General features: G+C 52.1%; 1 protein-coding gene across 5 annotated transcripts in view; it reads left to right on the top strand.

Moving 5' to 3' along the window:
* The window catches only part of TOM1L2 (target of myb1 like 2 membrane trafficking protein), a 116,927-nt gene that overhangs the window by 56,780 nt on the left and 45,569 nt on the right, over nt 1-14,578 (top strand). For all 5 annotated transcript variants that reach the window (XM_047706418.1, XM_047706417.1, XM_047706416.1 and 2 more), the window contains exons 2-3: nt 4,097-4,181; nt 11,783-11,861. In XM_047706418.1, the coding sequence (XP_047562374.1) occupies nt 4,097-4,181; nt 11,783-11,861 (164 nt within the window). The remainder of the gene's footprint in view (nt 1-4,096; nt 4,182-11,782; nt 11,862-14,578) is intronic.

Here is a 14,578-nt window from a genome sequence, read left to right as displayed (position 1 = left end):
AAAGGACATCCTATAAAATAGGGATGAGTACTTGGAATTCATTCTCTCATCTCTCCAGTGGAAGGGGAGCCACTGCAATTAACATTCACAAAGCATGTGAGGAATTCGAAGCAAGAGGCAATAATGGCTCTGTGGAGAATGTCAGGATCGATTTTTCTTTCCACCTGACTGGTATATGCCAGCTTGCCTCGCAAGCGTATAGTAATCCAGAAGGTTCATTTCCTGTTACTGGTGCGTGTTATCAGCTGAGCTTGCTGCCCACCCAGACCCCCTTCTCTTCTTCCCTTACACCTGGCATAAAGCAACCCTGTGCTGTTCCTTTGTGCCACTGCCTCAGGGCGCCTACCCACACCCTTGATTGTTGGGGAGGTAGATAATTTGGCTGTTTTTTCTCCGTTTCTCCGTTCTCACCAAAAGGATGTTGCTGAATGCAGAATGCTAAAGCCGGCCCTCTTTTTGCCTTCTGGTGCTGGCTGCTCTGAAGTCACTATATTTAACATCAAAGTGTAGACAGCAGCAGCCAAGAAACCAAGCCACTGGCTTGTGAGGCCCCTCCCAACAGGAGGGGTTAGGGCCTAGGATTTCAGGCGGTGGGGGTGGGGGTGGAGGGCGCGGAGAAACCAAGCTGGAGAGAGCGCTATCATTGCCGGCAGGGTCCAGGCTTCAGGGCATCCCCAGCCTCCACCAGGCTGGAGACAGCCTTTTCTGAATGGGGAAAATGCCATGGCAACAGCATTAAGCTAGCCTACTGTCTTGCACTGAAGGCTTAATGGGAGCTGTTTCTGCCCAGCCCTGCCCAGTCCAGCCCAGCCAAGTCCAGCCCCACGCAGTCATGCCCTGCCCTGCTTAGCCCAACCCTGCCCTGCTGAGCTCTGCCCTGCCCTGCTGTGCCCTGCTCAGCCCAGTCTAGCCCAACCCTGTTAAGCCCTGCCCTGCCCAGCCCTGCCCTGACCTGCCAAACGCAGTCCAGCCCAGCCAGCCCTGTCCAGCCCAGCCAGCCCTGTCCTGCCCAGCCCAGCCCTGTCCTGCCCTGCCCTGTTTAGCCCATTCCAGGCTTGCCCTGCTCTGCTCAGCCCAGTCCGCCCAACCCTGTTCAGTCCTGCTCTGTCCTGCCCAGCGCTGCCCAGCCATGCCCAGCCCTGCCCTGCCCTGCCCTGCCCTGCCCTGTTTGGCCTAGTCCAGCCTAACCCTGTTTAGTCCTGCCCTGCACTGCCCTGCTCAGCCCAGTCCAGCCTAACCCTGTTCTGTCCTGTCCTGCCCTGCCCAACCCTGGCCTGCTCAGCCCAGTTTAGCCCAGCCCAGCCCAGCCCAGCCTAGCCCAACCCTGCCCAGTCCAGCCCAGCCCTGCCCTACTCAGCTCAGTACAGCCCAACCCTGTTCAGTCCTGCCCTGCCCTGCCCAGCTCTGCCCTGCCCAGCCCAGTCCAGCCCTGGCCTGCTCAGCCCCTGGCCATTAGCATTTCACCAGAGAACTCGGAAAGGTCAGCTTTTGCAGCCAGGGTCACTGGCATTTTGATCTTTATCCATCCCGAGGGCTGGCTGCTGGGAATGACTTGGCCCAGTGCTCCCTGGAGCATTGTGTTTCTGCTGTTGCACCAGGATTTATCTTCAGTTTTGACGATTTACGTGACAAAAGAAATGAGATTGAATTTTGCTTCCTCTGGGCCAGGGACAGGGCCGAGTGAGGGATCCTGCACTGAGTGGCGGCCGTTGCAGGGGCAATCAGATACAACTTTGTTCCCATTGCTGGGAATTCTTTTATGAGGAGAGCAAAATCAGAACCGATTTGAGCTCCTTTGTCAGCCTTACTCCCCTCATCTGTTTCAGCCGAGCCGAATACCCCCGGTTGTATTTATGTGGCATTTCCAGCAAAATGAAAAGAAAGCAGCATTCTTTTTGGGTTGATTCTTTATAATCAAAACGAGTATATACCTTTTAGCTTGGAAACTCAGAATCCCAGTAATTGAATAGAATCCGCTACCCGGAGGATAAGTTATCATGCCTTTGAACCCCTTCCCGGTATTATTAGAGGAAGGGAGCGGGTGAATATAAGGTTAATGGATTCTGCTGCTAAACCGAACTTGGAAATGAGGTTTCATTGATTTAATATTTCCTCCATTAAGCCTCCCAAGACAGTGTCCCTATGGCCCCACCAAAGTGCAGTCACAGACTTTCTTCCTCCTGAGAGTCTGGGCCGCGGCCGGTGCTATGACAGGGACAGATGTCCTGCTCCGAAGGGCCCTAGGGGCACTGGCCTCTCCCCAGGCTGGCTCAGAAAGGGGGATACCCTGCGGCACACAGGCTGAGTGGCTTTATCTTGAGGGTATGCTCTGCGTTTATGGCTGCAGAGATTTCCTTGCTGTTGGGGCCCTTTTGGGGAGTCGCCTCTTCTGGGTGTGGACACTTGGAAGGGGAGGGCTGTTCAGAGACAGCTGAGGGTGGCAGGGAGGGCGGTGGGCTGGAGGCACAAACTGTTTAACCCACACACTTGCCTGCTCAGTGCCCTGGATGAAGCCCAGTGCCAAGGGAGCACACTGCAGGGCCTGTTCCAGAAGCTTCCTCCTGCCTGTCCTCTCAGCCTTCCTCTGTAGCCTCTGCTCTTAGTCTTTGCTTCTGCAGGCTAAGCTGACTGGTGTTTCGAGCCATCATGCAGGGGGCCTCAGCCCTCTGCCTTTCCCACCATGGTTCTTGTCCCCACCCCCAAAGGGGCTCTCCTGACACGGCCCCTCTTTTCCACATGCATGCCGTGCACGGTGCCAGGGAACAGTGTCTCTGGGGTCCGTCTGCCTTGGCACAGTCGTGGACACGGGTTCTCATCCCTGCCTCTCCATCTCCGTACGCGCTTTCCTCTTCTTTTTTTTTTTTTTTTAAGATTTTATTTATTTATTCAACAGAGAGAGAGAGAGAGAGAGATCACAAGTAGGCAGAGCAGCAGGAAGAGAGGAAGGGAAGCAGGTTCCCTGCTGAGCAGAGAGCCTGATGTAGGGCCCGATCCCGGGACCCTGAGACCATGACCTGAGCCGAAGGCAGAGGCTTAACCCACTGAGCCACCCAGGCGCCCCGCGCTTTCCTCTTCTTATACAGGGTACTCACCAAATACTGACTCTGTCCCTGCCAGCCTGGCACGCTCGAGGACTTCAGGGACGGGGCCTCCGGTCTCCCAGTGCCCTGCCCAGTCTGCTGCGCGTTCCAGCGCGTCAGGGGTCTTTAGGTGCTGTGGTTGATGGATAAAGAGGGCAGAAAAGTTGGGGATATGTCTTTTTTGGCAAAAATTTAAAACAACGAGGCTTTTTAAATGCAGACCAAAGCTGTCGCACAAATGTTTTGAGCAACAGCTATATTTTGGGAGTGTGTTGTCACTGCCTGGAAGTACAGGCTTTGTTTGGATGTGTGAGTTCTAGTATGTTATATAAAGAACAAGGACACTTCCTGCATGTACGCGGGTCATCGGTGTCATTATTTGAGTAGCAGTGGAAGTGTGGGTTGTATGAACAAAACGGTGGCGATATTCTCCCCCTCATGGAGTATACGTTTGGGATGGGTTAGGTTTGGAACTGGTCTCGATCTGAAGTCCAGCCTAGGTAGTAGGCGGGGTGGTGTCATTCAACTGTTGAGGCTTTGGAGACAGGCAGACCTGACCTTGAACACACGTCAGCCCCAATCCAGTAGTGAGATCCTGGCCAATCACCCAATATTTCCGAGCCTGTTTCCTTCCTTTAAATGCAGGAGGGAATAATACCTATCTTAAGGGGGCTGTGGGGTTTTTTAAAATTTAATTTTTGAAAATTGTAATTGTGTTATAACCCACATCCCATAAAAATTGCCGTCTTAAACATGTTTTAAGTGTTAAGCACCTTCGTGCTGTCATGCGGCCAATCTCCAGAACTTTTCATCTTGGAAAGCTCGGGCCCAGATCTTTCTCTCCCTCTCTCTCTCTCTGGATTTTCCCTTGTGAAGGCAGCGCCCCTAGAACTGCTCTGTTGGCTCAGCCCATCTGCTTGGGAGGAGAATGTGGTGGTTCTGGGCCCTTCCTGTTTCCTGCCAGGGCCCCCTTATTCCGGGAGAAATGTAAATCCGTCTTCTCTCTGACTTTACAGAAAAGGCAACAGATGGCTCCCTGCAGAGCGAGGACTGGACGTTGAACATGGAGATCTGCGACATTATCAATGAGACAGAGGAAGGGTATGTGTATCCCCCCCCCCCCCCCCCCCCCGCCATCTCCTGTGAAGCTGGTCAGCTCCTGGGGGTGTCACTCAGAGCCTGTCAGGGCTTAAGGGCGGGGGTGTTTGACTTTGTTTTGTTTCCAGGCTGTTTGCTTTGGTATTTAATAAATGGATACAGTTCATTATCTTTCCTCTTGCTGCCCGCACTTGGTGGGGACCCCATCAGCAGTGAGGCCCTCTTTTAATGACCTGCTTTGAATCATCATGACAACGAAGTCTCCTGGTTACCTGGCGGTCACCCCCTCCTGCCCTTCTCCCTGGCTCTGCCTCCCCGTCATCAGTGCCAGGCTGTCTCTGTCCTGCTTTGCTGGTCTTGGAGGCGCAGGAGGGAGAGGGCCCATGGTGTTCATAGAGGGTGAAGGTCGTGTGAAGCACAGAGCAGCAGGTGTGTCTGGCAGGGTCCCCCCACCCCCCCAAAACATCCCTCCCCTGCCGGGTTGGTTCTTTCTGGCTGTCCCTTTATATCCTCTTCGGCATTCCAGCTACGTTCTGTTTACGCTTCCTTCAGATTGGTCTGTGTTCGGCTTCTATTCATGCCACACAGAACGGTGCTTCCTGTAGCCATGCCCTCTGCAGCCGTCTGTGGAGTGCCCAGGGGATAGGCCGGACTCCAGCAACCCTGGGCTTGCCTCTTGGCGCTGGCCCTTGCCGCCTTGCCATGTATCAGCTGGGGCTGGTCCTGCTCTCAGTGAATAGATACTGACTGAGGGGCTACCTCGTGCTGGGCCCTGGTGTGATGTGAGTGCCCAGGGCACGGCAGGGAGCAGGACATACGCCCTGGAAGCCATTACACGTTCCATTACGTGGTCACATTACATGGTCAGCTGGTTACAAGTCTGGAGTGAAATGAAGCAAGGGAGGGTGAAGGCTAAATCTTAGCTTTTTTTTTTTTTAAGATTTTATCTATTTATTTATTTATTTATTTAAAGAGTGTGCACACTCGAGCCCCGGTTTAGGGGCAGCGAGGCAGAGGGAGAGGGAGACAGAACCCCAAGCAGACCTTTTGCTAAGCGCGGAGCCTGACTCCGGACTCCATCTCACATCCTGAGGTCATGACCTAAGCCAAAATCCAGAGTCAGCCGCTTAACTGAGTCACCTGGGCGCCCCTGGGAGTCAGCGATTTTAAGCAGAGGAATCAAGGAAAGCCTCACTTGAGAAGGTGACATTGAAGAGGGACTTGAAGGAGTTGAGGGGGTGAGGTGTGAGGATGACAGCAGGGAAGAACCTTCCAGGCAGAGGAAGCAGCAGGCACAGCAGCACAGAGGGCGGGCTAGTATGTTTGAGGACTAGCAAGATGGTGGTGGGGCGGGTGTGGAGAGAGTGAGGAGGGTGGGACATGCCCCCATCCAAACAGTGCAAGGCTCTGGCCTTGACTTGGAGGGGTGGGGATTTGAGCAGAGAGGGGCGTGGTCTAACACTCATTTTATCTATCTATCTATCTATCTAACTATCTATTTATTTGAGAGGATGGAGGGGGTGGCAGAGGGAGAGGGAGAAGCAGACTCCCTGCCCAGCAGGGAGTCTGATGCAGGGTTGGATCCCAGGACCCTGGGATCACAGCCCCAGCTGAAGGCAGACACCCAACCAACTGAGCCACCCAGGTGCCCCAAGTCTAATGCACATTTTTAAAAAAGATTTTATTTATTTGGCAGAGAGAGAAATCACAAGGAGGCAGAGAGGCGGGGGGCGGGGGGAAGCAGGCTCCCTGCTGAGCAGAGAGCCCGCTGGGTGCGGGGCTCCATCCTGGGACCCTGAGATCATGACAGGAGTCGAAGGCGGAGGCTTAACCCACTGAGCCACCCAGGTGCCGCTCTAACGCACATTTTTTTTTTTTTAAGATTTTATTTATTTATTTGACAGAAATCACAAGTAAGCAGAGAGGCAGGCAGAGAGAGAGGAGGAAGCAGGCTCCCTGCTGAGCAGAGAGCCCGATGCGGGGCTTGATCCCAGGACTCTGGGATCATGACCTGAGCCGAAGGCAGAGGCTTAACCCACTGAGCCACCCAGGCACCCCCTCTAACGCACATTTTTAAAGAGATCTCTCCTGCTACCATGATCAGAGTGGCCTGGTAGGAAAGGCCAAGGGCAGAAAGAGGGGAAGCAAGTTAGGAGGTGTGGTATGATGGCAGTTTTGACGTGGATGACAGTAGAGGAGGGAGAGGGAAACTGTCAGCTTCGGGATATATTTAGAAGGTGGAGCCAGCGGAGTGTGCAGAGGTGGCTGTGGGCGGGAGAGAGGAGAAGAGTCAGGAAGACTCCTGTGTTTAGGGCTGAGCCACCATAGGGAGGGAGCAGGACGAGGATCAAAGATCAAAAGGTCAGCTAAAATCCTACAGCTCTGAGCTGCCTGCTGGGCCCCAGCGGGGATGCTGTCCGTCTGGAAGGCCTGGGTATGGAGCTGGGGGAGGGAGCCTGTGCTGCAGGTGCAAGTTGGGGCGTCTTCAGTCCAAGATGGCATACTGCTGCCTCTAAATGCAGGGGTCGGCTTGGTGCCCTGCACACAGCCACATCAGAGTGGTTGGCGGCTCTGCATTTCCAACGCCAGAGTCACGGGCTCCCCTTCTCTCTCATGCCGCCCTCTCCTGTCCTCCTTTCTGTGGTCGTCCAGACACATCGGAACCCACAGATGAGCTGGAACCGGTTCCAGGATGCCAAGGCTAGTGCGCCCCTGCTGCTCTGATGGAGGGGTCCCCCGGAGGGGCCCGGGTGGGCTGTGGCCGAGGTGTTTGCCCATTGCCGCAGACACGTGGGCCAGGAAGAGAGGGTGGAGTACGGACGGGAGCATGGAAGGGCAGCATGTTGGTGCCGCAGGTGGTCTGGGTGGGCCTGGAGTGTGGGGGTGTGTGAGAGATGAGCTTCCTCCTCCCAGGGTGGAGGAGGCTGGGGCACCTAACATTCCCAACACTCCGCTCACCTTCCTTCTAAAGTGGCCCACGCTCCTGGGCCTGCAGTTGTGAATGAGAGCACATCGGGGACATGCGGGGATTTTCTGTCTCACAGCCCTTATGGGGAGGTGTTTGTCAAATCTCTCCCTAAGCGGGAGAAAACCCTGAAGTTCAGCTAACGGTCGGGAGCCCCTTCAGCTCCTTCCTGCTTCGGGGCTTTGGTCCCTGTGTTCCTGCTGTTTCCCTCTCGCCTCTCCCTTTCACCTATCAGTTCTGCCTTGCCGGGGAGCTCAGTTTGAAGGGCATTTCCCTGCCACCCCTCTCTTCCTGATCTGGACAAGTCCCCCCATGTGTGATATCTCAGTACCCTGTATGACAGCAGGCGCATCACAGCGCAAATGTACACATCCGTGTGATGTTTGTGAGTGGCTGTCTCCCCCACAGACCCCCTCAACTGTGCACCCCATGAGGGCAGAATTCTGTTTCACGTGCCGTTTTTTGCCAATACCTAGCGCAGTGGACGTATTACTGACTCTTGAAAAGCATTCGGTAAATAAGAACACACGGATGGAGTCCCTAAGGGACTCCGTCTGCTGAGGAATGCAGGACGCAACCCCCATGACACAGCGTGCCAAAAGACGCTGCCTCTAACCGAGAGAGACCAGAGCCACGGCAGCTGGCTGGCCCTAGCGCTGTCCGCGGCAAAGGCTGCTTGGAGGAGGGGACGCCCAGGTGGCATCTTGTAGCATAGGAGGGCACCCGCCAGGTGAGGCGGGTGGATGGCAGGCGGGAAGGCAGACACCCAGGCTGGTGGGTCCAAGTGGGAAGGGGAGTGTCATAGGATTAGAGGTGTGGAGCCTGGAGCCACCTGCCCAGGCTGGCATTCTAGGGCTCCCACTCCCTTGCTGTGTGCGCCCCTATGTCTCGGAGTCCTCATTTATGAAGTGCGGGTACCGCTAGTGCCTATCACAGAGACTTGTTGGAAGGATCAAAGGAATAAACATTACGAAGCGTCTGGCTATGTGTGCATCCATGTCCGTGCTCTGCATAGGGACGTGCTCTTCATCCGTTAAAGACCTGCCCGTTAAAGACGTCACCTGGCTTATGGTCCCCACCCCTGACCTTCACCTGTAGTGTTCTCTGGCCAGTCCTGGGTGCTGATCCCTGTGGCCTGCCGGGCCCACCCCTGTCCTCCATGCTCTGAGGGCTTGCCGTGTCTGCACGCCAGGCCGCTGCTCGCCAAGCCTAGAAGGCTTGAGGCAGCCCATGCTTACATGCCAGAGGTCGTCACCACCTGGCTGAGAAGGGCAGAGGCAGGATGCAAGCCCGAGATGGCCTGGTTCCAGCCGCCCAAACTCTGCCTACGCTATCTTACTCAGAGCTTCACCTCTGTGATGTTGTGGTCCTGGGGGTGCAGATTTGAACTGGCCCATAGGCCCCTCCTTGGGCTTTTTCTAAAGTGTCCAAGGCTGAGCTGCCCTCCATTGTAAGGCCTTGTGTGACAGTCCCTCGTCCCCTGCATCTTTAGCCGTTAATGAGGAGTGCCCAGCTCAAGAACCTGGCTGGCAATGTTTTAGGCCCCGTTTACCAGGCCTTGCCCAGACCGCCCTAGTTCGGTCCCAGGTGTATGGATTGGTGATGTGCTCCCCAGGGACTCTGGTGTGTGTGTTGAAGGATCCGCTGACCTGGGGGCATTTTCCTGACCATCTCCAGACCTTCCCTTGCTCAGGGAACCTTCAGCCTCTAAGCCGGGGCCTGCAGGGAGGAGCAAGATAACAGCAGAGAGAGGGCTCTGAGGTCCCGAGTGGGGGAGGAGGGACAGCCGTGTCCTCGGAGGGAATAAAGAGAAAGCCGCTGCAAAGCCGTGGTTCTGGAACCACAGGACAAGATGAGTTCGGTAGGACTAGAAAGAAGGGTTCTTAGGAGCCTGGAGTGGAGGAGGCCTTGGGAAGGCCCAAGATGTCCCAAAGGCCAGGTTCTGAGGCCCTGAGTGCTGACCTTCCTGTTGCCGGGGCAGGGGGGCATCTCACGGGGGCCCTCCCTTCCTGTTCCTCTCCCCGCTCCATCATGGCTCTTGACTCTTCCTTCTCTCCTTTTTCCCTGATTCCAGCTCCTTGCTGTCTAATCTGTGGCTGCTGCTTGAAACTTTGCAATTCCTCTGACATGACTTTGATCCTCCTTTCTGAAGCTTCTCCCCCGGGGAGAGAGATAAATACTTGCTTTTGTGCTCACCCAGTCACTCCGAGGCAGTACTTCCCTCTGCTGAATTTCCATTTTAACTCTAACCCAGGAGCCTGCTGACTCTCTGATTTCTCCCCCCCCCCCCCCCCCCCCGCCACCATCACCCCCACACTGGGAGAGCTCTGTGCACGCTCTGCTCTGTGAGCTCTAAGTGATCGCGGCCCTTGGAGGCTGTTCTCATTTTTCTGCTCGGTGGAAGTTCAAGAGGAGAGGGACGAAGCTGGATTGAGAGGGATGGCAGCTGGGGGTCAGGGCTGACCGTGGCTTGGCAGAGCCTTGGAGAGAGAGGAAATCAATCCACGCTCCTGGCCAGCAGCCACTGACCTTCACCAGCTCAAGTCCACAAACAGTCCTCAAAGCCAGGAGCTTGTCAAGTCCCATATTTGCAGAAATCAGCATTCCTGTTTGGAAACTGCAGCCATACTGCAAACACGCTTGGCAGGGGCCCATTCCCCAGAGAAACTCATCCCGTCAGCCTTTGGGCTCAGGAGCCAAGATTTCCTGCAGGCAGCCACGTTTCAAGTTCAGGATGGGAAATAGGTGACTCAGGGCATTCTAAAATTTCTTCTAGAAGTCTTGGCTGCCTCCTGTGTATTTCTGTCTCCATGGGGCTGATTGCCAGAGCTTCCAACCTCCCTTCCCCCAGCTTTCTCACACGTATTTGAAAGGGTTTTTTCCTTTGGTAAAGAGATCATAAATATGTGAGAGCTATAGGAATAGGAGGTCTCTGACTTACAAACCTTCAGCTTCCGAAAGACCCAGATATTCTGACATGTTGATCAGTGGAAGGCTGGAGCCCACGTGTGTAGCAAAAGGCCAGCCTGCAGGCAGACTGGGGACTCAGGAGTGCTGGTGATGGGGCAGCAGGGGCCGGGGGCTTCTTGCCAGACCTAGCAGAGTCCTGAAGCTTTGTTGGATCCTGGCTTAGAATAAACAAAATAACTTGTTAGACCAAAGGGCTGCACCTTCTAGCTGCTTCTAGAGGACTGGCTGGGGACCATCACTCCCAGCTCTAACTGTGATTTAAGGAAGAACGTTCTCCAGGTTCCAAACAATCAGCTTATGAACATGCCTTTGGGAATCCACATCAGCTCCATTACCTAAAAACACACAAGTCTTTGGGTTTTGAGGAGACTTAATTTTCTTTCTTTCTTTTTTTTTTTTTTTTTTTAGACTTTCATTTATTTATTTGAGAGAGAGAACATGAGCAGGGCCAGAGGCAGAGGGAGAAGCAGACTCCCCGCTGAGCAGAGAGCCTGATTTGGGCTGGATCCCAGGACCTGGAGATCATGACCCCAGATGAACACAGATACTTAACTGACCGAGCCATCTAGGTGCCCCTTAATTAAGTTTTCTCAGGGCAAAAAGGAGGTCCATGGAACTGGGGAGAGCTGAACATCCAGGCCTTAGCAAGGAGCTGGCCATTATTTGTTCTCTGTTGTCTCTTTGGCATACCCGCATCAGTGGGTTAGTTATTGTTCTGAATAAAAAATATTTGCATGGGATGCAAAATGGAAAAGGACCGCAAAGAAGCCCAGTGACAAACCTCTCGCCCTCTCCTCTCTGCCACCCAGCTCCCCTCCTAAAGGGGAGCTGACTAGAGTTACCAGCGTCTTGGGGCTCCATCCAGAGATTTTCTCCTCCCTGCTGGCATGTGTATGTGTGTGTGTATTAATGTGTGTTGTCTTTTTATAAGCCAGAGAGGAGCATACCTTATCACTGCTCTGCACACGACTCTGTTCACAATTCTTTGAGTTGGCTCGGTATTAAGGAGTGTCTTTATGTTTTCCCGTGGCTATATCGCGTTCCATTGTGTGGATAAACATGACTTAAAATAACCTGTTTGAGGGCGCCTGGCTGGCTCAGTCAGAAGAGCTACGTGACTCTTGATTTCAGGGTCGTGAGTTCGAGCCCCATGTTAGGTGTAGAGATTACTAAGAAAACTTAAATGAAACTTTAAACAAATTAGAAAATCTTTTGTTTAAGTTAGAAAAATTTAAACAGATTTTTCTTAAAGTTAACCTGTTTCACAATGACGAAGATTTCGTTTGTTTCCAGTCTTTTATGTGTATAAACGTGCCACCTGGGACGCCTGGGTGGCTCAGTTGGTTAAGCAGCTGCCTTCGGCTCAGGTCATGATCCCAGCGTCCTGGGATCGAGTCCCACATCGGGCTCCTTGCTCATCAGGGAGCCTGCTTCTCCCTCTGCCTCTGCCTGCCATTCTGTCTGCCTGTGCTTGCTCTCTCTCCCTCTCTCTCTCTGACAAATAAATAAATAAAATCTTTAAAAAAAAATGTCTATAAACGTGCCACCTAATACTTTGTGTGTAAGCAACAGCCTTGTATACATGCTGGTTCTCACCAACGGGAGTGACTCTGTAGGGTAGCGCCCCCGAGTGGAACTTGCAAGGATTTTAACGTTTCCTTCTCTCCAGGCCCAAGGACGCCATTCGAGCCTTGAAGAAGCGGCTCAACGGAAACCGGAACTACAGAGAGGTCATGCTGGCATTGACAGTGAGTGCTGCCCTCGTGGGGGTGGGAAGGTGTCTGGGGAGATCCATGTTCATGGCCCTGCCCCGCTCCCATGGCCTTCGCTCTGTCCACTCAGCACAGCCTCTGGCAGCCACGGCCTATGGATGGCTTGGCACGAGCATCACCGGGGTGTACCAGAGCCTTCCCATAGTGCCCTTGGGTTTTCCTGCCTTCCCCCAAAGTGGGGCATGAGCTGCAAGCTGATACATACGAACAGAGGATCAGGCATGTGTGACACTGACTAGTACCGAAACCCAGAGCAGACAAGCCAAAAGCCTGGCTGTGGACATCCTTCCAGCCACCAGCCTGCTGTGAAACAGCCCCACTGGCTGCCTTTCTGGCTGTCACATCCCTCCTTACAAAACTGCTGACTTCCACCCAGAGCCTGCCCAGGACTGGCTGAGCTTTTCAGGTGTTAAAGTGATTGCTTACAGTAACCTTCCCAAACAGATGTCATCGTCCACTCAATGCGTCCCCTCACTGCGGACAGAGGTCTGTGGGTTCACCCAGACTTTGGGCTAGTGAGTGCCCAGCTTTGGATTATGGAGGCATAGAAACTGGTCATTGGTTCAGAGATTCTGGAAAAAGTCAACCTAGTGACTCCTTTCCGGAAGAGACAGACCAGATTTCTGCCCTTTCTTCAAATGTCAGGAAACTCAAAAGGACAACTTTGGGTGTTATTTCTGTCTGGAAAGCTAACAGTTACTGAGATGTGGCAAAATCTGGGCCACAGTGAGTTCTTATAATGAAAGCTGTAACAGGTCAGCACCGTGGGCCTTTCTGCAGGTTTGAATAGTTTGTTGTTTATCCAAAACAGCTGTAACATGTTTCCTTTTAAAGCAGAGAAACTGTTTGGATTTTACAACCAAGTGGAAACCCAAGACTTATTAGGAGAGTGTTCTCTGCCAGAGAATTGGGGTTTGGATAATAAAGATGAAAAAGACCAGCTGAGAAATAGTGACTTGAAAGCTTTGGTGTTTCCTCAGCATTTGAGCAATGGCATTCACCAAACCCAGAGTGATGCCCAAATCAATTGTTTTTAGTAACTAAAATCACTAAAATCACCAGGGAATGAACTCTAAGATGTTGGGGCAGTTTCCTGGTATCTAAAACATATCCCTTTACACACCCAACTTCATGGTAACCATGTTGGTTGGATGGAAATCTTTCAATCTTTCTTCCCCCCCCTTTTTTTTTTAAGATTTTATTTATTTATTTTAGAGAGAGAGTACATGAGTGGACACAAGAGCAGCGGGGAGGGGGAGAGGCAGAGAATCCCATGCAGATTCCACACTGAGCACAGAGCCCGATGTCGGGCTTGAGCTCATGACCCTGAAATCACAACCTGAGCCAAAACCCGAGAGTCAGACGTTCAACCAACTGAGCCACCCAGGCACCCATGGATGGAAATCTCTAAAGTGGTCTCTGTCTTTACTTCCTTCTGAAAGAATATGGTGAACGTCATAGAAACTTCCCTGATGGCTAGGTTTATTATTATTATTGTCACTCCCTCAGCTTTATTGAGTTATTGACATATAACATATGTGAGTTTAAGGTGTACAGTGTGATGATTTGATACACATGTATATAGCAAAATGATGATCACCGTAAAGTTAGTTGACATCTCGGTCACCCCACATAACTACCTTTGTTGGGGAAGGGGGAGATAGCATTTAAAATCTAATTTCTTGGGGCGCCTGGGTGGCTCAGTTGGTTGAGGGTCTAGCTCTTGATTTCCGTTTAGGTCATAATCTCAGGTCCTGGGATCCAGTCCTGTGTTGGGCTCCCTGCTCAGAGGGGAGTCTCCTTAATAATAAATAAATAAATCTTTAAAAATAGATCTAATTTCTTAACTGTAAAGTATATACTACAGTATTGTTAATTATAGTCATCATGGTCTACATTAGACCCCAAGAGATTACTCACAGCTGGGAATTTGTACTCTTTGACCAACATCTCCCCATTTCCCCTGCCCTGCAGCTACCATTCTACTCTGTTGATATGAGTTCAGCTTTTTTAGATTCTGCATGTAAGGGAGAACATTAGGTATTTTTCTGTATTTGAGTTGTTTCGCTTAGTGTAATGACCTCAAGATCCATTCATGTTGTTGCAAAAGGCAGAATTTACTTCCTTTTTATGGATGAAGATTATTCGTGTGTGTGTGTGTGTATACATGGATAAAGAAATAGTACATGTATATGACCTTTTCTTTATACATTCATCCATCGTGGAATACTTGCGAATGTTTCCGTGTCTTGGCTATTGTGAATAATGCTGCAATAAACATGGGGGTACAGAAAGCTCTTTGATACCCTGTTTTCATTTCTTTTAGATGTATAGCCAGTAGTGGGATTGCTGGATCATATGGTAGCTCTGTTTTTAATGTTTTTTTAGAACCTCCATATTGTTTTCCATAGTGGCTGCACCAATTTACATTCCCACCAACAGTGCACAAGGATTCCCTTTTCTCCACATCCTTGCCAACACTTGTCTCTTGTCTTTTTTTTAAGATTTTATTTATCTATTTGACAGAGATCACAAGTAGGCAGAGAGGCAGGCAGAGAGAGGGGGGAAGCAGGCTCCCCATTGAGCAGAGAGTCTGATGTGGGTCTCGATCCCAGGACCCTGGGATCATGACCCAAGCCGAAGGCAGAGTCCCAACCCACTGAGCCACCCAGGCACCCTCTTGTCTTTTTGAG

This window comes from Lutra lutra, chromosome 16, assembly GCF_902655055.1.
Source record: "Lutra lutra chromosome 16, mLutLut1.2, whole genome shotgun sequence".
Taxonomy (NCBI): domain Eukaryota; kingdom Metazoa; phylum Chordata; class Mammalia; order Carnivora; family Mustelidae; genus Lutra; species Lutra lutra.
Note: the sequence above shows the minus strand (reverse complement) of the source record. Positions and strands in the feature narration are given on the sequence as shown.